This window comes from Oncorhynchus clarkii, chromosome 17, assembly GCF_045791955.1.
Source record: "Oncorhynchus clarkii lewisi isolate Uvic-CL-2024 chromosome 17, UVic_Ocla_1.0, whole genome shotgun sequence".
In the NCBI taxonomy this organism is placed as follows: Eukaryota; Metazoa; Chordata; class Actinopteri; order Salmoniformes; family Salmonidae; genus Oncorhynchus; species Oncorhynchus clarkii.
Genome location: NC_092163.1, coordinates 17625677 through 17649077, shown reverse-complemented (window position 1 = coordinate 17649077; position 23401 = coordinate 17625677). Strand labels below are relative to the sequence as shown.

The 23401-nt window shown below is 40.4% G+C and overlaps 2 protein-coding genes across 2 annotated transcripts; one reads left to right on the top strand and one right to left on the bottom strand.

The window, feature by feature from the left end:
* The first annotated feature begins 736 nt into the window (after window positions 1–736).
* On the top strand, window positions 737–14403 carry LOC139370398 (collagen alpha-1(IX) chain-like). The gene is made up of 32 exons (XM_071109847.1): window positions 737–973; window positions 1583–1657; window positions 1843–1881; window positions 1972–2034; window positions 3562–3615; window positions 3843–3878; window positions 5313–5336; window positions 5445–5498; window positions 5663–5716; window positions 5973–6005; window positions 6148–6204; window positions 6337–6390; window positions 6484–6537; window positions 6838–6891; window positions 7125–7178; window positions 7317–7370; window positions 7584–7637; window positions 7831–7884; window positions 7989–8042; window positions 8155–8199; window positions 8302–8355; window positions 8504–8557; window positions 8951–9004; window positions 10571–10642; window positions 10730–10765; window positions 11016–11060; window positions 11147–11179; window positions 11571–11717; window positions 12098–12152; window positions 12289–12477; window positions 12707–12784; window positions 12974–14403. The coding sequence occupies exons 1-32, from the start codon at window positions 899–901 to the stop codon at window positions 13177–13179; spliced, it is 2064 nt and encodes a 687-aa protein (XP_070965948.1). The 5' UTR covers window positions 737–898; the 3' UTR covers window positions 13180–14403.
* A 422-nt stretch (window positions 14404–14825) lies between these two features.
* Window positions 14826–18957, bottom strand: LOC139370399 (protein tyrosine phosphatase type IVA 1). Its single transcript, XM_071109848.1, has 6 exons — window positions 18820–18957; window positions 17103–17694; window positions 16798–16890; window positions 16552–16682; window positions 16221–16295; window positions 14826–15929 (listed from the first exon to the last, which is right to left on the bottom strand). The coding sequence occupies exons 2-6, from the start codon at window positions 17205–17207 to the stop codon at window positions 15812–15814; spliced, it is 522 nt and encodes a 173-aa protein (XP_070965949.1). The 5' UTR covers window positions 17208–17694; window positions 18820–18957; the 3' UTR covers window positions 14826–15811.
* Between the last annotated feature and the right edge of the window lie 4444 nt (window positions 18958–23401).

Genomic DNA, 23401 nt, shown 5'->3' with positions numbered 1-23401 from the left:
TTTTTTTTAAATTATTGCATAGGTTATTCAAAATTCACAAAAAGTCATGGTCGTTTATGAAGACTATCTCATAGAACAAAATGTATAAAAACTTTCTTATGCCTGTTTATCACAGACCTTATTTTAGGCGTTTATCCAAAATCCTACAAAAACGCCATTAATTTTCCTCACGAACCATGTCGGAGTTAGTACATACATAAAATACGCCATTATATTACTGTATTTCTCTCTTTGAGATAGCTACATAAAAAGAAGCATTAAAGCAAGTCAATCAAAATCGATAATTTAATCAGTGGGGATGTGTTTTTTGAATAATAGATCTCACTCACGTGTATCTATTGTAGGCCGACGCCTACGTGATGTTCCCACAATGTCCAAAATCAAATCAGGCTGACAGATTTAAATTCATTTTGCTCTCTCATTTACAAACTCTATGTTGAAGAAATATTGCATTGATGATTGCAACAGCAACATCATTTATGCTGTATGTTATACCTGTGCAGAAGTAGGCTAGGTTTTGTCCTATGCTATTTGGGAAATGGTTGGATTTTTTAATAAAAAATAAATAATACAATTTGTAACAAACTGTTGGAATACAAGCGTTTAGTTCACAAACTACAAGTCAGCGAAAGTTACAGGTATTTATACATATTGAGAGAACATTCCAAATCCCTCCCACTGTCTAACAGAGAAACCCTCCCCTTGCGCGCACCTTCCATCTATCCTCCAACCACTTACCAGCTCTCCAGTCCATCATGAATAAACATGAATTTGAATAGTACATGGTACCTTTCAGTCTACTGTGAGGTTCAGTTGGGGAATATTGACAGGTGGTCCGTAAATCCCAACTAATCCGGTAAAAAGCACGTTTTGCGTCTTCCGTGTCTTTGGGGAGACAATGGCTCGCGCCAGGATATATCGGGAGTCATTGCTTGTGATTTTATTGCAAATAGTCCTTATTTGCTCCGCTCAGGTAAGTCACAAATTACGGTTATTTTCTTCTACAATGGTTCACACCGATTTGTTTGCCAGGCACAATGTATACCTGGTTTGTATGACAGGCATGTATGACTGCTTTTCTTGAGATTATATTGTCCTGTGTTATTGGGATAGAATTTCCCATGGATGGGATATGCTGGGATGGGATGCTCAGACTCCCAAATGTTTTGAAACACACCTTCTATGCATTTACAGATTCGTTGAACCATATAGTTTACAAATACATTAGACCTACCATAATATGCCTATTGATTAGTGGACTATTTCTTTCTTTTGTAAATAGCTGCATGATTTAGAGGTGTGTGTGGGGCAAGTAACATAACAGCTGCATGTGCTGACATATGGATCCAGTAGGTTGGAATCGCAACAAAAATATTCTCAACATATGTAATTACATAGAGTGGTCCCTTGTATAGTGGATAAAGGCTTGTGGTTTTCTTTTCTTGACCTTTCTGCCCACAAAACGACTAATTTCACACAATGTAGCTCTTTGTGTCAGGGGACCAAAGCACTGCCATCAGCCATGATTTGGAGATACATTTCAGTAGAGGCTCTTTAAATGATTTTGTTTTTTTATCTACAGAGGGGCCCGGTCGGTACCAGAGGCCCCGCAGGACCCCCTGGTATAGCAGGCGTGCCTGGAGTCGACGGCATTGATGTGAGATATCTTTTGATTTCATATTTTATTGTTTATTTATGTCATTTCATGCTTTAGACTTATCGGTTGTACAGCACCTCACCTGGTACAGACCAACATTAATTGTGTCATTCTGTCATTTTCAACCTATAGTGGAGTTTTACATAGATATTAAATAAACACTCCTTTTTTCTCTTCAATTTCAGGGAGACAGAGGGGATGATAACTTCATAGAAGGCGGCCCTGTGAGTGGACTATTATTTCCTTTGCCATAACCTACCAATAAATGGTTAATACATTTTAGCATGGTATTGAAATGGTCACTCTGTTCCCAGGGTCCTGATGGGGAAGATGGCAAACCAGGAACTCCCGGAACAGCCGGCCTACCAGGGGCAGACGTAAGTTACACAGAATACACACATTTACAACCAGTTTATTATTCATATTCCCCAAGCAGGAAACCTTAGTACAACATCAGATAAGACTCCACTGAGTCTACTGAACATCTGTAACTTCTGAAACTCAAGGGACTGAAAATCTGTGGTACTACTGCTGTGTGAGTCGTTTATATTGGCTCCTGAGCAAAAGGTTTGGGGGGGGGGGGGGGGGTACATCAACCTGGGTATTTAGGGGAGAGAGGAGAATGCTTCAAATAGCTTCCTGACTGAAACAGAGAAACAGAGGTCTTTTTGTGTGAGTCCCCGTGCAGGGGATTCGGCCGACCCAGTGATGGCTGACAGGAAATAACTGTATGCTGGGAAAGGTGGAACAGAAGGGCCACAGTGTGTATGCTGTCCATTTGGGCAATAATGCTGAATATAGAATGGCTTATCAGATGAACTGCTGACTGCTGTGTTTCTGGCAGAGTTGGTAGTGTCCAGGTATGTTGAGGTATGCACTAGTTTTGGCTGGGTAGCTCCCTATTCTCCTTTGTTTAGTGAATAGTGATCATATTTTTAGGAACAGCAAATACCTTGATAACACTGACTTCAAGTAGTCAACTATCATCCATTCTTTCTGTTACTCTGTCCATAACTGGAGTTCTGATTTGAATGATTACGGATTTCTGTTGTTTGCTGCCTACTAAAGCTATTGAATAATTAGAGAGTATTAGTAGTTCCTTGATCTTGAGAGGATAGTTCAGAGCGTCTTCTCTTTTCAATCCATTGATTCAAGCTTGGCGGAGGACTAGTTGGACTAATTAAGTGACCTATGGTTTATGTAGGTGGTGGAAGAGGGGAGGGGCTAAACAGTGTGAGAAAAGACACACCCCCATTTTAGTCTTATAATTGCTAAATTACTGTACAGGAAACATGTAATCCATGAAATGTCAATGATGAAAATATGCAATGGTTTAGTTAGTACATTGTTTAGTTAGAGCATTGGTCACATACTTTGTAATGTGTTATCGTCAAGATACAAACGTGGAATATAAGAGTTGTCTCAATTGAGATGCCTTCCATAATTTGTCGAAATCTTGTTTATAGATTCTAGATTTGGATTGCAAACCTTCCTTTGTGTTTACCAAACACACATTTAATTAAGGAAATCAGATTTACAGTAATATTGCCTTGAAGTAAGGCAACCCTGTTACTAATGGTGATCTCAGAGAGTACTGTGTCAGCAGCTCAGTGTTGGAACAGTTCTATTTCAAATCAATTCATTTCAGGAATGGAGGAATGGATGGATTGCCTATTGTTTCTAATGAATATTTTCACAAACATGTCCTTTTATAATTTCCCAGGAGTCCCATTGAATGCTTGTAAAGAATAAAATAATATAGAATATCACACTAAGAATGGGTAACAGAGCATGCAATTAGTTCTTTAACTGGAGGGCATAAGACATGTATTGAAGTTTTATATTGTTTACTCATGGACATTCATATTTCTGTGTGGTTGATAGAAGCTTTGTTATCTCTATAGGGTGCCACTGGACCTGTTGGGGATCTCGGCCCAGATGGGCCTCCTGGACCAAAAGTAAATGTTCTTTATTTGAAATCAAATGTATCCATAACCTTCCTATCTGTCTAATATCTATATTGCTGAAATATAATGCATATACACTCTCGGTACTCAGTGTGTGGAGGCTGGTCTGAAGAGTATGAATGAGAAAATATCAGTACGCTCCAAAGCAATGAAAGGTTGAGATTGTTTCGCTGCCATGTTATTGTCATCACCAACCATCTTGTGTGCTTCTCTATCAGGGTGAACCCGGAGAGGCTGGGGAAGTCGGGGAGATTGTAAGTAAGCATGGTTAACTAAATGTATTAATATAATGTATGAATAATAGGGATGTAGTAGGGGTATTGTCCATTATGACATAGACTATGGCAATCATGCAGAAATGACCAAACATCATCTGGAAAGGGATCGACCTCACTTGTTTCAATGGATTATTACATTACCATGAGGATGGGACCATCCCCTCCAATGACTTGTCTTATCCATCCACTGAAATGACTGGAAATCTGGAATAGGCTACTCCCTTTCAAGGACCATGTAACGAAAGGACCCACAATGAAATTGTCTTATAAATCCAGTTGTGGATTTATAAATACGAGTTGGGTGCATTCACGTTTTGGGAAATACCATCGAACATGGGGCTCATTAGAAGGCTTGTGATTGTTTTGTTCTTTTTTTGCCCATAACAAGTATATCAAGAGCTGCGTTCACTTTCTAAATTAAAAGGAAGATGAACAGAATACATTTTCTATCAACAATTTGCATTTTTTCTTACCATAAACAACAACTGCTGAAGATGCCGCCATGCTTGCTGTCTTTTTTCTTGACAAATGACAGCAGAGAGGTGGAAGTGAAAAACTCGGAGCACGGGGATGATAGATGAGTTTCCCACTAGTAATTACCAGTGGATTTTTCACAGTTGTATGCTGGTATTTACGGAATTATAAGTATTGTACACAGACACCCATTGGTTGACCTGAAATCATATATGACATAAATACGCCCACCTAGGATATGACACTTATAAGGATACTATCTATTTAAGGGTATGATATACTATAAGGACTGATTTTTTAAAAACTGCATTGTTTAAAATTGTAAATTTTATTACTGTACCCTTGTTACTGCATTGATTAACTTGTTAATACAGAAAAATGCAACTTTACTTCAATTTTACACCTTCAAGCCTCTCCATGAATGGGAGTAGATGCTGTTAAAGAAGCCTTTTTGACCTAGACTTGGCGCTCCGGTATCGCTTGATCTGCTACCACACAGCAAGCGGTACCGGAGCTCCAAGTCTAGGTCAAAAAGGCTTCTTAACAGCTTCTACCCCCAAGCCATAAGACTCTTGAACAGCTAATCAAATGGCTACCCAGCCTATTTGCACTGTCCCCCCCCCCCCTTTTTTACGCTGCTGCTACTCTCTGTTTATTAACCATGCATAGTCACTTTACCTCTATCTACATGTACATATTACCTCAATTACCTTGACTAACCGGTGTACTGTGTACTGGAACCCCCTGTATATAGCCTCGCTACTGTTATTTTATTGTTGCTCCTTAATTATTTGTTATATTTTTATTTTATACATTTTTTCTTAAAACTGCATTGTTGGTTAAGGGCGTGTAAGTAAGCATTTCACTCTAAGGTCTACACCTGTTGTATTCGGCGCAAAATTTGATTTAATTTGAATTCTCTTTCGTTTACCACAGGGCGAGGGACCTGATGGGACTGATGTGAGTACTTCACCATTTTTCCCACACCTGAATGAGGAAGAATGTATTTAAATACAAGATAATTCAGTACATTAGCACTGTGTCATGTCCTTTTTGTTTCACTGACAGGGAGCAGCTGGTGCACAAGGGTTGGTGGGCGAGCTTGGCAAAATCGGTACCCCGGTGAGTACTGCCTTTTTAACATTTAGAAAATGATGGCTAGGTACACAGGGCTTCCAACTGTTTCAATGTCTTATTATATTGCAGTTAATACGGAGATATTGACTTCTACTTGTTAAATTATTGCATTCATTCACCTGTAAACATATTATTATTATTATTTACAGGGATCACAGGGCAGGAAGGGGCCAGTTGGGCTTCCCGGACCTGCAGGGCCCAGGGTAAATATGTTTATTTTCATGATGAATTAGTTCCATATTAGTGTTGTCATCCTTAGTACAGTAGGACAACCCATGTGATGTAATAGCTGCATAGTTCTGTGTGCCATGAAAAGTATCAAAGAGAAGACAGACAATTTACAGCATCCTGTACATTTTTAAGAGCACTGCAACAACCAGCCTGTATGACAAACAGCCTGTTTCGCCGACAATTACTTCAAAGACAGAAATGTAATTAAAAGGGTGTTTTTCTCCCCAGGGTCTTCCTGGCGTGTATAAGGGGGAAGACCTGGTAAGGCGTTCACAAGTTTCCTTTAAGGGCACCACAGCTATGCATGTGTACCCTGATGCTAATGATGGGGAACTTTTCAGCAGAGCCCCCCTGTGGCAGGGCTCTTAGATGACCTCAAATAGGCTTTACTTGTGTTTTTCAGTGTCCCAATGCCTGTCCTTCTGGTCTTAACGGATATTCTGGCCTCCCAGGCATGAAGGTGACTATATAACAAATACTCATACGATACTATTGTTTCTCACTGATACTAATATACTATAGATGTTGAGGCTGTATCTTGTCAGTGAAACTGGCTTGCATATAGCAGTAACATTATATGGTTTCTCTTTAGGGCCACAAAGGGGTAAAAGGAGAGTCTGGTGAGCCTGGAAAGCAAGGACACAAGGTAACGTCTCCCTCTGTTTACCCAGATAAATTATCAACAACCACAATAAGGTCAATAATAATGATTGTGACATTTGTTTGATGTTTTCTACAGGGAGAAGAAGGAGACCAGGCAGGAGAGGGCGAGATGGGAGCTCAAGGGCTACCAGTAAAATATTTTAATATTTCTCTCACATCTGTATCAATATGAATGTGTCATTCACAATGTGGCTATGATACATGTCTTTTTTTATTGAAATTGGCTTCTCTCTCTCTCTCTCTCTCTCTCTCTCTCTCTCTCTCTCTCTCTCTCTCTCTCTCTCTCTCTCTCTCTCTCTCTCTCTCTCTCTCTCTCTCTCTCTCTCCCTCTCTCTCACACACACACTATTCTCTCTCACACACACTATTCTCTCTCACACACACTATTCTCTCTCTCACACACTATTCTCTCTCTGCTGAGTGATTTTAGGGCCAAGGGGGGCCCAGGGGAATAACAGGCATAATGGGCCTCAAAGGTGACAGGGTAAGGGTCATGAGGTTACACATTGTTTGACATCATAGGGTGAATGCCAAAGATGAGCGATGTACTGTATGTTACTGCCATCCTCAGCGGGTGCAATATTGCTGTAAAAATGACTTCAGCTTGGCCTGTTTCAGCACTGCCAAACCTCAACATCCCACAACTTATGTTTGAGCACACTAGTAAATGCATAAAAAAAAATGTATATTTGACATCTGAAATGTGTTTGATAACAGGGACCACGTGGAACGTTTGGAGACCTTGGTCCCCAGGGAATTCAGGGTGGCTCAGTAAGTGCCTGTCTTGTTTTTAACACTGTGACGTTCACCTCTTTTTCACCATGACCTCTTTGCCACCACTCACATTACAGTAACATCTCAACCTATATTCTACTATTTTGGTTTAAGAAATGTGTTTTTCTTTTTTAGGGTGACGTGGGCCAAAGAGGAGTAGTGGGCGAGACTGGACCAAACGGTGGTCAAGTAAGTACTAAAACATCACACCGTCATACAAATATATTATCACTGTTATATCATCATTATTATTATTGCTGTTATATTATCACTGCAGAACAACAGAGCACATGGTCATTCACTTTCAAAAGCAAAAACGTGCCGCCAATTCATACAGGTGCACTCTATCTATCAAATAATGTACCGCATAAAGACTTTTACTCACTGTGTGTTTTTTTGCAGGGGGCCCGAGGGCCACAAGGAATAAGGGGCCTTCCAGGGGGGAAAGGGGAGCCTGTAAGTATTGTACACACCACAGCCTTACTAAATCTGATTTATTATCGACTAACATCTCATCTATGACATCTATGACATTACACACAGCATGAGCTTATGTTCATGGACTCCATACAGCTGACTCAATACACATGCCATGAAGCTAATATTTTTTGTTAACGCTCAACTCCCCTGTTCTTTCTCCCACGGACAGGGTCTAGCTGGGCCCGATGGACGTGAAGGAATTCCCGGATTGCCAGCATCTAAGGTACGGCTCAAACTGCTGTTCAAAGACATAGGCTAAGTGAGGATGTGCACACAGGAAATAAGTAAGATTGACAAGCTGTTGTTTTTTTTCTCTATCATTTTAAGGGTATTACTGGGAAAGTTGGCAGTCCAGGTGATACTGGGCTCCAAGGACTTCCTGTAAGTGTGACCTCTGACCCCTAGCATCTCTGATTCATCATATCCATTTTACATGCGTATTTGTTTGGGTTTGTTTGGTTGTTCATTTGTTTTGATGTGATTCTCGCCATAGGGTTTGCCAGGCGCTTATGGTCCAAAAGGACAAAGTGGCGAAATGGTAGGGGAATATTTTAAATGTATGAATTAAACCAGTTATTGACCATACAGTATATGAATCTCTATTATAGGGAATCTTATGTTTTCCTCTCTTTGTTACTAGGGTAACTCTGGCGACCCAGGTTCTGTAGGACTAATGGGGTCTCCTGGGAAATCAGTAAGTCAAGAGAAAGTCTATTGATGAAAATTATATCACATTAAATGACAGTGATGAAATCAAATACTTTGATACAGTATACATAATATCCCTTTCATACTTGCACCAGTAGCATGAGAGATCTCAGGGTGACTTGCTTTGTTTTCAGGGGGAACGTGGCGAGCAGGGAGAAGTAGGACCTGTCGGAGCAAGAGGTGGACCAGTGAGTATGTTCTATAGTATATGTGATTCACTGTGAGAAAGCCATCCATGTTAAAACACTATCAAGTTGGATTACTCTTTTCAAGGTCTCGTATGAACTTCAGCAGTTTGAATAAATGATCTGGAACCTCGTGATTTTAGGGTTAGGGAATTAGGGATAAAGGTGTGAGCTAAATAACGGAACAATAGAATAAGCAAGATCAGCACAAAACATTTGAACTCTATTGCCACGCACAACCTTCGCTCTATTATTCTATCAGCATTGTTCAACAAGCTCAGAACTTCATGTGATTCATTTGGGAAGGTCTTGGACTACAAGACTATAATACATCTGCACCTGTGCCACAATTGCTTCTCTATTACTTCCTATTCTTCTTCTCCTATTTTGCTGTAGGGTGAAAGAGGAGTGCGTGGACCAGACGGACCTGCAGGGGCACCAGGACCCAGGGTAAGTCAACAGCCCAACATACCATTATAACTGACATACTCATAGCCCCAAAACAAGCCCACTAGATGTATCCTGAACCACAATGAATAAAGCATTTGACAGTTTCTCGTAAACATCCATACAAGTACCACGGAATGAACCATGATTATCAAACTGACCAATGAACTTGAAACATACAAATGAACTAGGCTAAGATGCTGGGGAAATCTGTAACCTGGGTAGTAAATAGGTGGAAGAATAGAGGGAGTTGAGCATCTTCTGCACAAGAATGATGGGAAAAGCCATGGGAAGTGATGACCAAGTGACCAAGCACAGAACCCTGTGGTGCTCCAGTCATCAGACTTTGTTGTGAGAAAATGCAAGGATTGATAAGGTAAGATGCAGACAAGGAAATATCAGAGTGAAGCCAGTTCAATTCGGAATACAGAACAGGATTTTGTGGTTTGCAATGTGATGGATTATGACGCTACTGTGATGGGGAACGGAGAGGAAGACAAGAACATGATGAAGACGGTGTGAAAGAGGAGGAAGAAGAAAACAAAGACTATGAAATAAATGACCTTTTCTAGGATCATGTGCTGTGTGGCAAGAACAAAGTTGATGCTGGTCTCTCAACATTTACTAGGGTGGCCATTAAAATGATGTTGAAATAATTGTATATGTAATTATTTATGCTTACTTCCTATTTTCATTACAATGCCTTTCCTGCCCTACTTTTCCTGGAACTACGACACCACTGTGCAAATAACACAAGCCGCCCCCATCCATACCAAGTCTTTTGCTATTTATATATGACATAACATCAGTATAAACAATGCACTGAGTGTACAAAACATTAGAAACACCTTCTCTTTCCATGACATAGACTGACCAGGTGAATCCAGGTGGAAGCTATGATCCCTTGATGTTCTTTGTTAAATCTACTTAAGGCAAAACAGGGGGTGCAACTCAATAGTAGGAAGGTGTTCTTAATGTTTTGTACCCTCAGTGTATATTGCTATTATCTGCTATCATTCCATACATATACAATTTAACATTGCCATTGTTACCATAGTAACCCTTCAGCTCAACCAAGCTGAATACCAGTGACTAAGCGCAAACCCACTCCAAGCAAGTGGAGTCGTATGCTCTCTCATATTGAGAGTGGCAGCCCTTTATAAGCCTCCAGACTGCAGTAATACTGTAATCCGCCGACGAGGGGCTATGAATGGAGTCCTGTTACACTGGTCCATGGGCCCAGGGGTATTTCTTCAGAGAGGAGGATTCAGGCCAGGAAAATAAGCTGAAAAGGCCTGAAAGAACCCTCTGTTTCCCAGGAATTCCTTAAACCAGTCGGACGAGGGTATGCCACACAATCAGTACCCACACTTCCAAAACATCTCATGGAGTGTGTCCCCAATACCTTTTCCAGCTCACCCGTTTAGACACGTTTTTTTCCAGCTAAAAAATGTTTGGGGTGCAAATGTAGTCAGCTGAAGGCAAGGGGGAGGTTGGAGCGTTGCACAGGCAATCCACTGTGTTCAAGTTTTTTAAGTGTGTCTATATATATTTATTTATTTTTTACAGGGAGGTAAAGGGGATCTCGGGCTTCTTGGTTTGCCTGGCCCTGCCGGCCTGGTTGGACAGAATGGAGACAGGGTAAGGAATAGAAAAGGTGCCACAAAAGCAGAAGCAGAAATACATGTGTAAAAGCAAAATATAATTGTCCTATTCCTATCTCTCCAGGGTGCAGTCGGTTTGACCGGTGCTCAAGGAGAACAAGTAAGTTCTATCAATACCATCTCAACCGACCGAATAGTACATTCCTGCATAAGGGAGGTGACCATATTCTATGTAGCCATCAAATGATGCAAGAAGATGAATGGAGTGAATTCAAATGAGTAACATCAAGCACTAGGAGCTACCAGAAGAGTACAGAAGGCCCCACCAAGGCCTACTTGGGATGGACACGTGTTAATGATCCTGTAAGACGTGTTTTCTCTAACAAAGACATTTCTACTTATTGATTTAGGGAGAAGCGGGTTCAGAGGGCACAGCGGGAGACAGAGGGGACTTTGTGAGTAAATACATGAAGAAAAAACGTTGCTGTGCCCAACATTTGTTTTTTTAAAGTAAAAGAGTACTGATTCTGTTTTACTATAGGGTGACGAAGGGGAGCCAGGAGAGAAAGGATCGGTGAGTCCAGTTTATAGCATTGCTTACTGCTACAGTTCTCTGTTGACATAGACTAGGCCAATTATGTCCAGTACACATAATGTGGTACCTGCTCGTCCCAAAATCATGGGGGACTCATCATGATTAGATGCCACAACTTAATACTAATACTAGAGGTCACGTCCAAGTGAGCATCATCATTTCTCATTACTGAATCACTTCACAGTGTTTGCGCCATGCCAAAAGAAAGCCTTTGCACACTGTAGGACTACATGCCTGAAACACATGATCCTAGACCTAGACAGACAGCATTGTCTATCCTCCCAATGGTGCAGTCTGTGTAATCCAATTTTACCTTTTGTTTTGAATGAATGCTGAATGTCATTGTGTCGCGCTCTGTCGCTGATTTCAGACGGGCAGACCAGGAGAGACTGGAAACAAAGGGCCGGAGGGCGGCCGGGGCATACCAGGCCCAGAGGGCAAGCCGGGCCAACCTGGACCACGTGGCATGCAGGGGGACAGAGGGGTGCCAGGACTGCCAGGGACACAGGGGCCAGCGGTAGGCACTTTAACAATTAACCAGATCTGAGGGCCTGAAACAGAGCAGGAGTCAAAAAGAGCTGTTTCTTAGCACTGCACTCATATAGAGTAGACTGGAGGAGACAGCAGAATTCACATGATGACTTTGCCCTGTGTTAAAGACATTCTCCCGAACTTTGGTGTCTACTATATGTGACACAGTAGGCAAATTCCGTGGACCACTTTTGACTCATGAGCGCGACATTCAGAACTACTGGCTAAAGAGTTTACCAGTGAATCTCTTTAAGTATTTCCATGGGCTAAGACATTTCACGAAAAAAAAGCCTGTGTAGCTAGCTATGAATAGCATTAGTTACCAGATAACACCACAATTCTCTCAACAACCACCTGTTTTCCCAGGGGAAAAAACCAAGCGATACACACATCACACAAGTTTGCATGAGGGTAATGCAAGGTAAGTCATGATCATTTTCATATCAAACTCTTATCCATTTGATATTGACCATTACTGAACCCATCACATTTGATAAGGCAGGTCCATAGGTTTCATTGAACTGACCCCCCCATCCTTTTCCCTTCCTGTGCCACAGAGCAGCTAGCCCAGCTAGCAGCCAGCCTGAGGAGGCCTGAAGCAGGCATCTCTGGACTGCCAGGTCCCCCTGGCCCCCCTGGTCCTGCAGGCCCCTCCGGAGAGAACGGCTACCCAGGACTGGACGGGGCCAGAGGACTGCCAGGTCTCAAAGGACCTCCAGGGCTACTGGGTCGCAAAGGGCTCAAAGGTGAGGTTCTGAGTCTCTAAAGATGGTGGAAATATATCCTAAATGTAATATTATGGCCTAGTTTGTTAAGCCAATGACAAGTTGGCTGAAGCAGGCTGGTAGCAGTAGTATAAGTGATGTCCATTTGAATAATTAGGATTGTTTGTGCCATCACAAGTGAAGTTCACTACAGCCATCCTGCATCGCTAAACGTTACTTGAATTTATGATAATGTATACGTTCTGCGTAGGTGACACGGGCGACAGAGGAGACAGAGGACCCACAGCAAGAGGGGTTAAAGGAGAACCTGGAACACCCGGTCTACCAGGTAAAGATACCAGTCACAAGAGTATTATAAGGCTACATGCCCACACCATAATAATGAAGGCTACAGTCATAACCACTGTGCTAACCCAATATGCGCCAAGTCTCTATATGCTCAGCTATAACATGGTTAGCTAGCTATTTAGCAGTTCCACATTCATGTACATATCTCAACCGACCACTCTATCCACAGGTGATCACGGTAGAGCCGCCTATGGCACAGACGGCCGCAACGGCGAGAGAGGGCCACGCGGCGTTCCCGGTATTCCCGGCGTTCCAGGGCCTCCTGGTCGTCCTGGCCTCAACGGCTACTGCGAGTCGTCACAGTGCATCCTTCCTATGGTGGCATCACCGATATCGGCAAAAGATTCCGGCATGAAAGGGCCAAATGAGGAATAAGATGTGAGTTGGAGACCCAACGGGTCCCTGAACTGAGGGGCCACAAGGGGCCAAACTATTAAGAGACTAGTGGAGGAACTAACTAACGCGCCACGGAAGATCAGGATTGGGGTCAATTCCATTTCATTTCAGTCAATTCAGAAAGTAAACTGAAATTATAATTCAAAAATATTTCTCATTGAAAAGCAGGAAAATGGAATAGAATTGGAATTTCAGTTAACTTCCTGATTTGAATTAATTCAAATTGAAATGAGATGAAAATGTACCCCCAACCCCGTGGAAAAAACATTACTTTGTCTAATGTGTTTTTACTGTTTGTTTATATTTTGTTTTATTGTTTTGTTATACCCTTCTAAAATACATTTCAGTACCCCTTAACCTCAGCTCTAGCTTTTGCCATCTTTGCACTGTAAAATAAAAGGACCATTACATTTTTTGGGCAAACTAATTGTGATTTTATTGGGTACAGTAGGCTTTGTGTTTTGTTAAATATGAACCAAGTTAAAACAAAAACAGACCAGACTAACTGTGCTTTAAGCGACAATGTGCCAACCATTTTTAATTCACAGAATTCTGTATGTTTATGTATTTGTGTCAATACCGAACTTTCATACAAATTACCAGAATACTGTTGGTTCAATGACTTTCATTTGTTAACCAGTATCTTTGTTGCATATCCACTCACCAACCCCAATACTTTATCGACTTCCTGATGTAGGATTTTCTTTGTCATGATGACTGTTTTTGTGATGGGAGAACTAGGAGGGCAGTGTTGTTTGAAGACATATGTAGAAATTGTATATGCCATTCTTATTTATTATAAAGGTCGGAGGAGGTGACATTAAAGGTTGTACAAAAGAGAAAATAAACACATTTTGATAAAAGTCTTGCATGTTTTGTATGAAAGACTACAACGAAAATCCAGCAACGTGTTTTTCGGCTAATTTTCTGAGGCATGCAGAGTTCTACAGACCGGATGGCCTGTGGGTACAAATATAGCCACAAGGGGACACTAGCAAGCTTGACTGTCACCAGATCCAGGGTATAACCAACAGCCATTTAAATATCTCCACAAAAGGATTTGATTCATTTTCTGAAAATGCTGTTTGTCTTTGTGCATTAGACTGTAGTTTTCCTATGCAGAAGATTCTTGATATTAAGTAAGCCTTGAGGGACATGTAACAGGGTAGGGGAGGGTTGAATAAATAAATTACTCACCTGTAATTGAGCCCACGCTTCTCATTTAAATAAAATGCAGTTAAGTATACCTTAATTTTGACACGTTATGTGTCACTAAATGTATTACAATTACATTATCAGTTTCAAGCCGTTTCCAGTGGGAAAACCTCTACCATGACTCTGCACGGCTTGTTTTTTGGGGATATTCTGGCATAACCTTTTCATTAGCTGAATTGGTTTCTCATGATCTTCTATGAAACAGTACGTAATCTTCCTCTTTCTCTGCCACGGTTCCAGTCAGCAGTCCCATAGACAGATCTGACTCTTTGTTAGTGCCAATGCTGGTACTATAGACAGAACAAGCCCACTGGGACAATCCATTAAACCAAACAAGGCCAATGTAAAACAAGTAAGGCATTATAGGCCTTCACTAATGGGAGTACAATAAGATATTCTTCAAAACCAAGTTTTCAGTGTATCATTTTAATGTACTTTCACAAGTTGGTGAACAGTTACAATTTGTCGCTCACGGTACTAAAACACATCCATTGATAGTATAAATAGCCAACCTAATAATACACATTTTCAAATACATAAATCATCAAGTATCCAAGTATTAAGTTACGCACATCAAAATAAAAAGGCATACAAAATATCGCAGACGTTGCAAGTCCAGTTTCAAAGCGAAAAACACAAATCACATTTCGGACATGGCAGTAATTAATCAAAAAGGTTTGATAAGAGAAAATAAAAAAATAAAAAGGTCCCAGACTTTCAATAAACAAATATTGCAACAATTAAGCATTTCATATTAAAAAGAGTTACTGAAAGGACGTAAGTGTGTAGATGTCCTGCACAAGACAAAGGCAACATTCTTTTGTTCCAAGTAAAAAAATGAAACACCTTTTCTAATGTAGTGGATGACAAACCCACTCGATTGCCTTTTTGTTCCATTTTAATTGTAAGGCATTTCAAGTTTTAACCATGTGGAGGAAGGCATACATCTTTCTATTCAGTATCGAACTGAATCATAAAATTTAAAGGGATACCTAACTACTCATGTTAAATCATCGTTACAGTACTTTTTAAAATATTTTTTAAAGTAATAAGCACCCTTGCCAATTAAAACCTTGGGATGTGTTCAACATGTATAAACCAACATCTGGAGGTTCACAAAATTACTTCACTGGCTGTGCTCCTTTCCAATTCTAAGGACACACATAGAGAACACTCACTCACTGTCACTTGTTCACAAACTAACCTCTTTTTTGACACTTGATATTTTTTAATTGAGAAGGGAAAACTTTACTTATTTGAGAATAAATTTCCAATGGAAATACTTCAACACAATGGATTTACTAAGAAAAAACAAGCCTGCCAGGTAGACAAGATAAATAAATTAATGTATTTTATAGGGGCATTGTTGGCATGGACTATGAGTTAGTTGGGTTTACTACTGGATGCAGCAGTTGTTGCGGTGGCCGTTGGAGTCTTTGAAGCGCAGGCGCATCTTTGGACGATACTTCTCCAGGTAGAAAAGCTGCTTGCTGTTGAATGCTCCGCGACGCTTCCTGTTACGAGAGAAAATACATTGTCATTTCACATCATCTAAATTGCAGGTCAGTGATATTAACTCAAAACAGTGTGTTTTATAGACTAGCCTCCCTTTTTGAATGAAATATTAAAATGTACTTACACTGTAATTAAGGGTTAAGGTACATTTAATGCAATTTCAACTTTCGACTTCTCAATTGCAGCTCAGTCCGATTATTTAAAAAACAATGCGTTTTAACCTCCATTTTAAAATGCTGCAGCTACAGTATATAGAGATCTACATGAAAGTGTATTTGCATCAGACTTACTGCCGGATAAACTGGACAGCATCTTCATATTTCATCCCACATTCAATCAAAGCCAGGGCAACCATGACAGGGGCTCTAGGAGTTTAACACACAAAAAAACATTGGAAATACTCAGAAGAAAAGATGACAATAGGCAGTTCGGGTTAGGGTACTATGGGACTTTTTAATACTGTGTATTATGGCTAATTGTTTTTTGGCATTCTTACCAAAGAACTAGCATCATCAATCTAGCACAATTCTGAATATAAATACTTATTACATGTTTAAAAATCCATGCTACATGATTATAAATGTTTCTATACTAAGAGGGGAAATAAGAACACTAGTTTACCTCCCCAGGCCAGCTACACAGTGGACAGCAATGCAGCAACCAGGCTCCTCCCTAAACTTCGTCTTCAGGAGGTTCAACCAATCATCAACAATCTGGTTAGAGGGGGGAGCTCCATCATCAAACGCCCAATCCTATTGGTGGAGGAGGGGGAAATTAGTTCATCTGCCCTCATTCTCAGAAACCAAAACAAAGATGGTAGTAAATAAGTTCTGCATTGTAGATGTAAAAAGTGATGTCGAAACTTACCAGAACCTGTATTCCCTCTTTCCCCACCAAGGTGGAATCATAGGTGGCCTCACATACTCTCACAACGGTGGTCACTCCATACTTCTTCAGTTCCTGTAGAAGAATGTACTTTTATTTTCATATGATCTGCAACATATTCCATTGTACATTTGACATACTACACAGGGAAAACATTTATATTTTCTAAGCAGACCCTTTATACTATGGAAGAGAGGGACTACCTATGAGAATCCAGAACATTCATTACGTTTTATAACAAAATTAATTTCTGATATCGTCACTGTGTTAATGATGTGAGGGCTCACCTCAATGAATTTATTCAAAGTGGCATTGGTTGGATTGTGGGTAATGAGGAACCTCATGTTTTTGTAGGTGATCTCCACAGGGGCAGGTCGGTTCATACGCGCCATGGTGACAGACGAAAAAATGAGATCTTCCACAAAACAATCTTAACAAAAACACTTATTTAGAGGGAGAAGGAATATCAACAAAATGTCAAACTATACTCCCGCAACCGTGACCAGTGGGATAAAGAAGGCTATGGGGCGAAAGGAGGTCGGATTTGGCAGAGAAAAGGGTGTGGACAACCAAAATCAAACCCCTTCTCCTTTGGGAAACAAGACAGGTTCCCCCTTGATTCTGACCAGGCAGAAGCCAACGAGGGCAGTGTGCAGCAGGTAGAGTTACCCCATCCAGGCTCGTTCTGCTGGTAGGTTAGGAGGTGTCCTGATCCTGCCAACGTTTCAGATCCTCCTCCTGTGGGTCCAATGTGTTTGGAGAGGAGGTGAGTTCTGCTGTTCACTCGTCTGCATAGGCAGCTGCGTGCTGTGCCTGGCAGTAGTCCCCACTGCCCTTCAGAAACTCCATAAATGTGTGACCCAGAACACCACAGAACTGCTGCAAGAGACAAGAGTGGGAGGAGGAGGGAGTAAGCTAAAAGGCCTCTAAACTCAAGGGGGAAATGGCTAAAACAACTGAAAAATAAAATGTTACGGAAACACATAATTGCTGCTCTCTTTCAGTCCAGATCTGGTCTAACCATAGGTCTAATTTTATGGGTCTAACACGACTGCCAATGTGTGAAGGATGGATGTAGCTTACTAAGGTCGCAGCTTAACTTTCTACATATTATTTTTCTTTATAATTGCATACAAAAAGCAGTAATATATCTACATATTTGGCCTACTATATGCCTCGTTGACAGAAGGAAAGATTTGTTAGAATTTCAGCAAAGCTATTTTTGACACAAGCCATGTATAATTCCCTTAGCATTGTATATGTTTTTCTCTGGCTGGTGCTCCAAATACTGTCTAAGAAGCTTGAAGTATGGATAGTTAATCCGATATTTTCCGGCTGGAAAATAATGTTTTGTTCTGAACATTAGTGCCAAATTTGAACTTTAATTAAGAGACAATACAATGACGTCAAACCTAGACGTCGTCCAACGACAAAACCCAAACAAACCGAAATTTACATAAGTATGATGAAAGAGGATTTCTATAAAACTGTCCTTTGTGAAGGCAGACTCGGCGCCATCACCCGTATAGAGGCCTCATAGCCGAGCACTTGTACATGTCCATTGAGATAGAGAAACAACATTTTGAATAGTGAGATATTCAGCGCCTCGTTTAAGTAAACTACAGTTAATTAAGGTAAGAATGATTATAGAAACTGTCAATGATATTGCTGACAAGTTCATAAGAAAAATGCGTAAATTTTATACGATGGTAATAGCTACGTCGAAAATGCTTCTCAAAGGCGCTCCAAAGGCAACCCACCACCTCGTTTAACTCGAATAAAATGTCAATCTAACGGCAAAGCCTATTTCATTTCGCATACACCTTTAACATACCGCTAATCACAGGAAAAACTCACATGTATCAATTTCACAAAGACAACAAAGCATGTGTCGAAGAGGCCCGAGATTTAATATTTGAAAAATTGGAAGACCAGTTGATACAGAATTACAACACGAGTAGCTATAATGTAACAAAATATTGCTATATGAAAATTGACACTTACTGGGATATGCTTACTCATTGAAGATTGTAGCTTAATCATACAGCCGGTCCCTAAAAATAAGTAAATATATTAAATGGTTTTGCACCATGCAGTCTAGGCAATTCCTCCGTGCGGAGTCGGCGTCTACTCGACTAGTACGACGCAAGGCAAACGGGCAATCACTATTCAGAGCTCTCTTGAAACCCCACCCTAGAAAGCCTACAAACAGGGCATGTTCTCTGGGATCAAATTGTAGTCCTGCGCAAAAGAAGCCAACTCTTTATTAAGTTTTATTCACCTCTGTTTGAATACTTAAGGATTGCTGATTATTGACTATAAAGTGCTTACCATTTAGGGTTTCCACTAGCTTTCACAGCCACAAAGTCAAAATAAGCAATTTTTTGTTGCTTTTTGGTCTCAGTTTAAGGATTTGAGGGATAAGGTAAGGTCCTGAACAGTCATTCTGAAAAGTACTTTTTTATCTCAAGGCTAACTACCAGGAAGTTTGAAAAGACAGGCTGAGTTGGGGGGGCTATATTCATGAGCTCCCCTTGACTGACAGCTCTTTGAAACGCCTATGTCAAGCAACTTGGATGAATTGAGCAGTGTTGCAGTAAAATCATCTCAAGCACATTTGGTGATACACAAAGCAACAACATGGAAATTGCAACAACACTGAAATGCATCAGAGATATCCATTTTTATTATCCCTTTTGGCATGTCTCTTGTGATGCGGTTCACAGCAGCACTGACGGATGTCTTGACTTTACAGCTGCGTCAGAGTTTTGGACAACCCTCAGCCCTTTTGTTCTATGCTGACTGAAGACCTAGCTAGCCAATAACTAGCTAACACCAGACACAGATGAAAGGGGAAACATATACTAAACAAAAATACAAACGCAACATGTAAAGTGTTGGTCCCATGTTTCATGAGCTGGAATAAAAGATCCCCGAAATTTTCCATATGCACAAAAAGCTTATTTCTCTCAAATTTCGTGAACAAATTTGATTACATCCTTGTTAGTGAACATTTCTCCTTTGCCAAGATAATCCATCCACCTGACAGGTGTGGCATATCAACAAGCTGATTATAACAGCATGGTCATTGGATTGACTGGGCCTGGCTCCCAAGTAGGTGGGCCTATGCCCTCCCAGGCCCACCAATGGCTGCGCCCCTGCCCAGTCATGTGAAATCCATAGATTAAGGCCTTACGAATTCATCTCAATTGACTGAATTCCTCATATGAATTGTAGTTCAGTAAAATTGTTGAAATCGTTGCACGTTGCGTTTATATTTTTGTTCAGTATATAAGTATCTGTGCCATAGATGAATAGGGTACACTTTTAATAATATTTGCTGAAACCCTACAGTCATACTTTGGCACCAGTAGAGTAGCTATCTAGCTATATAAACCATGCTCCTCTGCAAACACGGCTTCTCCATCGTTGGTTACAAGGCATTACTTATTTTAATTAGGTAAGAGAATATCATGTTACCATTGGTGTACTGAAATGAGAGTTAAGGTGATGTCACCATTTCTTCTTAATAATGAATACATGTGTTGACATGGGGGGAGGGGACCAGTAACTTTATGATCAAACTTTATCAATGTAGCAGCAAAAGTCACTGGTCATCATACTTTGATCTGGTTTCCTTCAAATATCATCCAATTTCATGAAAAACTTGATTTTGACTGTTCAAAACAGCATGGCATCTTCATCACAGAGTTTCTAAACCCAGAGGCGCAACATCGCAAGACTTCTGGGAACGCTTGCGAAGCAGACCAGGCCGGGGTTTGAGAAGTCAATGACAGAAGGGAAAATGTCTATTGGAGAAGCAGTTTCTGGCTATCTTCATACTGTACTGTCTTTTGTCCTCATGCTTGTGTGACTCTTCTGAATGTGGGTCAAAAGGGTCATAAAAGTTTTTCACCCCTGCCTCCTGGAGTCCTTGTTAGCTAGCAGTACGCGGGGCGACACCGGTAGGTGATCTTCGCTCCTGAATGTCGAACACCTGTCCTCACTGTCATTAACAGAACTGCGGTAAAACAGTGCCCAACAATTGAAATGCAATTGGCGGTTGATCTACTTCTATTCTGTAAATGGCACTGTGTGCTCTTTTCGAAGGATGGATCCCAGTCTTTCCAGGTCTATGGGATACGGGGGGTCGGGGGTGGTCTGCCGGGCATTGGGATGACAACCCAACTCGGGGTGGGGAGGGCTTTTAGCAGGTGGAATAGTGGGGACAAATTGGAGGTTTACTTAGTATCAATGCAAATATCATGGTACAGCTAAATAGACACTCAATCATCATGTTACTTTTTAATGGTACGTTTACAAACATATATTTTGATAAATAGAATTGAAAGTTGTGTCGCATTATGGTAAGTGGTGAAATAAGTATAGCCAGTTACAATTGTTATGGCCTAGCAGATAATAAGAAAATACGATCAGTATTTACCTGGCTAAAAGAGAAGGAATATAATATATATTGTTTACAGGAAACTCCTAAAAAATTTTAGATGATGTTTTGTGTAAAAAGGACTGTGGGGTGAAATATATTTCTCCCATGGGCAAAGAAAATCAAAAGGGATGATGGTTTTAATTAACAGTAATTTTGATCCAAATGTGCAAATTGTCCAAACAGGTCATCAAGGTAGATGGATTATTTTGAATATGTTATTGGAACAGATATGGCTTATTAACCTATACCGTCCAAATAATGATGATCCAAGTTTCTTTGAAAATATTTATAAGAATTTATCAACTCTACAAGCAACACTAGACTCTATTATTATTGTGGGAGATTTTAATACGGTCTTAAATACCTCTATGGACCGGAAAGGTAATCACACTACAAACTATCACCCTCAGGCACTTAAGGAAATCATGAATGTCATTGATATATTGGAATTAGTGCACCAAATTATTTTTCAATCTTCAATATAGAAATGCTACCAAAACAAATGTATTGAAACTTGTTACAAATTATGGAATCATGCATGATTCACCAAATTACATTTTGAAAGAGGAAGTACTTAAAGAATATGTTTTCCTTTCAGTCTCCTCCATCTCCACTAACTGAAACTATTTTTTTCCTAATAACAATGTAAAACTAACATCTGTACAGAAAGACTCATGTGAAGGCCAAATTACAGAGGAGGAACATCTTGATGCAATTAAAGCCTTTAAGGCTGGGAAAAATCCAGGTCTGGATGGCATACAGTACCAGTGGAAGTATACAACATTTTTTATGATATACTCAGAGGACCATTATTAGCATGTTTTAACCACTCATATAAATGGTAGATTATCAGACACACAACAAGAAGGTCTGATATCATTATTACTGAAACAGGACCCAAGTGGTATATATAAAGATCCAGTCCATGTAAAAAAAATCTAGACTCTTACACTTTAGTGTTGTGATGCAAAAATACTAGCAAAATGCTTGGCGCATAGAATTTTAAAAAGTGTTGTTAGATATTATTAATCCTAATCAGACAGGTGTTTTACACGGACGATACATTGGAGATAATATAAGACAAGTACTGGAAACAATAGAATACTATGAAATATCGGGGACACCAGGCCTGGTTTTCATAGCTGATTTTGAAAAGGCTTTTGATAAAGTACGGCTGGAGTTTATATATACAGTGCCTTGCGAAAGTATTCGGCCCCCTTGAACTTTGCGACCTTTTGCCACATTTCAGGCTTCAAACATGAAGATATAAAACTGTATTTTTTTGTGAAGAATCAACAACAAGTGGGACACAATCATGAAGTGGAACGACATTTATTGGATATTTCAAACTTTTTTATCAAATCAAAAACTGAAAAATTGGGCGTGCAAAAATATTCAGCCCCTTTACTTTCAGTGCAGCAAACTCTCTCCAGAAGTTCAGTGAGGATCTCTGAATGATCCAATGTTGACCTAAATGACTAAGGATGATAAATACAATCCACCTGTGTGTAATCAAGTCTCCGTATAAATGCACCTGCACTGTGATAGTCTCAGAGGTCCGTTAAAAGCGCAGAGAGCATCATGAAGAACCAGGAACACACCAGGCAGGTCCGAGATACTGTTGTGAAGAAGTTTAAAGCCGGATTTGGATACAAAAAGATTTCCCAAGCTTTAAACATCCCAAGGAGCACTGTGCAAGCGATAATATTGAAATGGAAGGTGTATCAGACCACTGCAAATCTACCAAGACCTGGCCGTCCCTCTAAACTTTCAGCTCATACAAGGAGAAGACTGATCAGAGATGCAGCCAAGAGGCCCATGATCACTCTGGATGAACTGCAGAGATCTACAGCTGAGGTGGGAGACTCTGTCCATAGGACAACAATCAGTCGTATATTGCACAAATCTGGCCTTTATGGAAGAGTGGCAAGAAGAAAGCCATTTATTAAAGATATCCATAAAAAGTGTCGTTTAAAGTTTGCCACAAGCCACCTGGGAGACACACCAAACATGTGGAAGAAGGTGCTCTGGTCAGATGAAACCAAAATTGAACTTTTTGTCAACAATGCAAAACGTTATGTTTGGCGTAAAAGCAACACAGCTCATCACCCTGAACACACCATCCCCACTGTCAAACAT

Excerpts from the sequence above, each read along its gene's own strand:
- LOC139370398 (XM_071109847.1), top strand. The coding sequence starts at position 899 with ATGGCTCGCGCCAGGATATATCGGGAGTCATTGCTTGTGATTTTATTG. Across the intron at positions 6,538-6,837 it reads TGGGAGCTCAAGGGCTACCA|GGCCAAGGGGGGCCCAGGGG; the intron begins GTAAAATATTTT and ends GAGTGATTTTAG. Across the intron at positions 8,200-8,301 it reads AAGGACAAAGTGGCGAAATG|GGTAACTCTGGCGACCCAGG; the intron begins GTAGGGGAATAT and ends CTTTGTTACTAG.
- LOC139370399 (XM_071109848.1), bottom strand. The coding sequence starts at position 17,207 with ATGGCGCGTATGAACCGACCTGCCCCTGTGGAGATCACCTACAAAAAC. Across the intron at positions 16,891-17,102 it reads CTTTGAATAAATTCATTGAG|GAACTGAAGAAGTATGGAGT; the intron begins GTGAGCCCTCAC and ends ATTCTTCTACAG. Across the intron at positions 16,296-16,551 it reads TGTGTAGCTGGCCTGGGGAG|AGCCCCTGTCATGGTTGCCC; the intron begins GTAAACTAGTGT and ends TTAAACTCCTAG.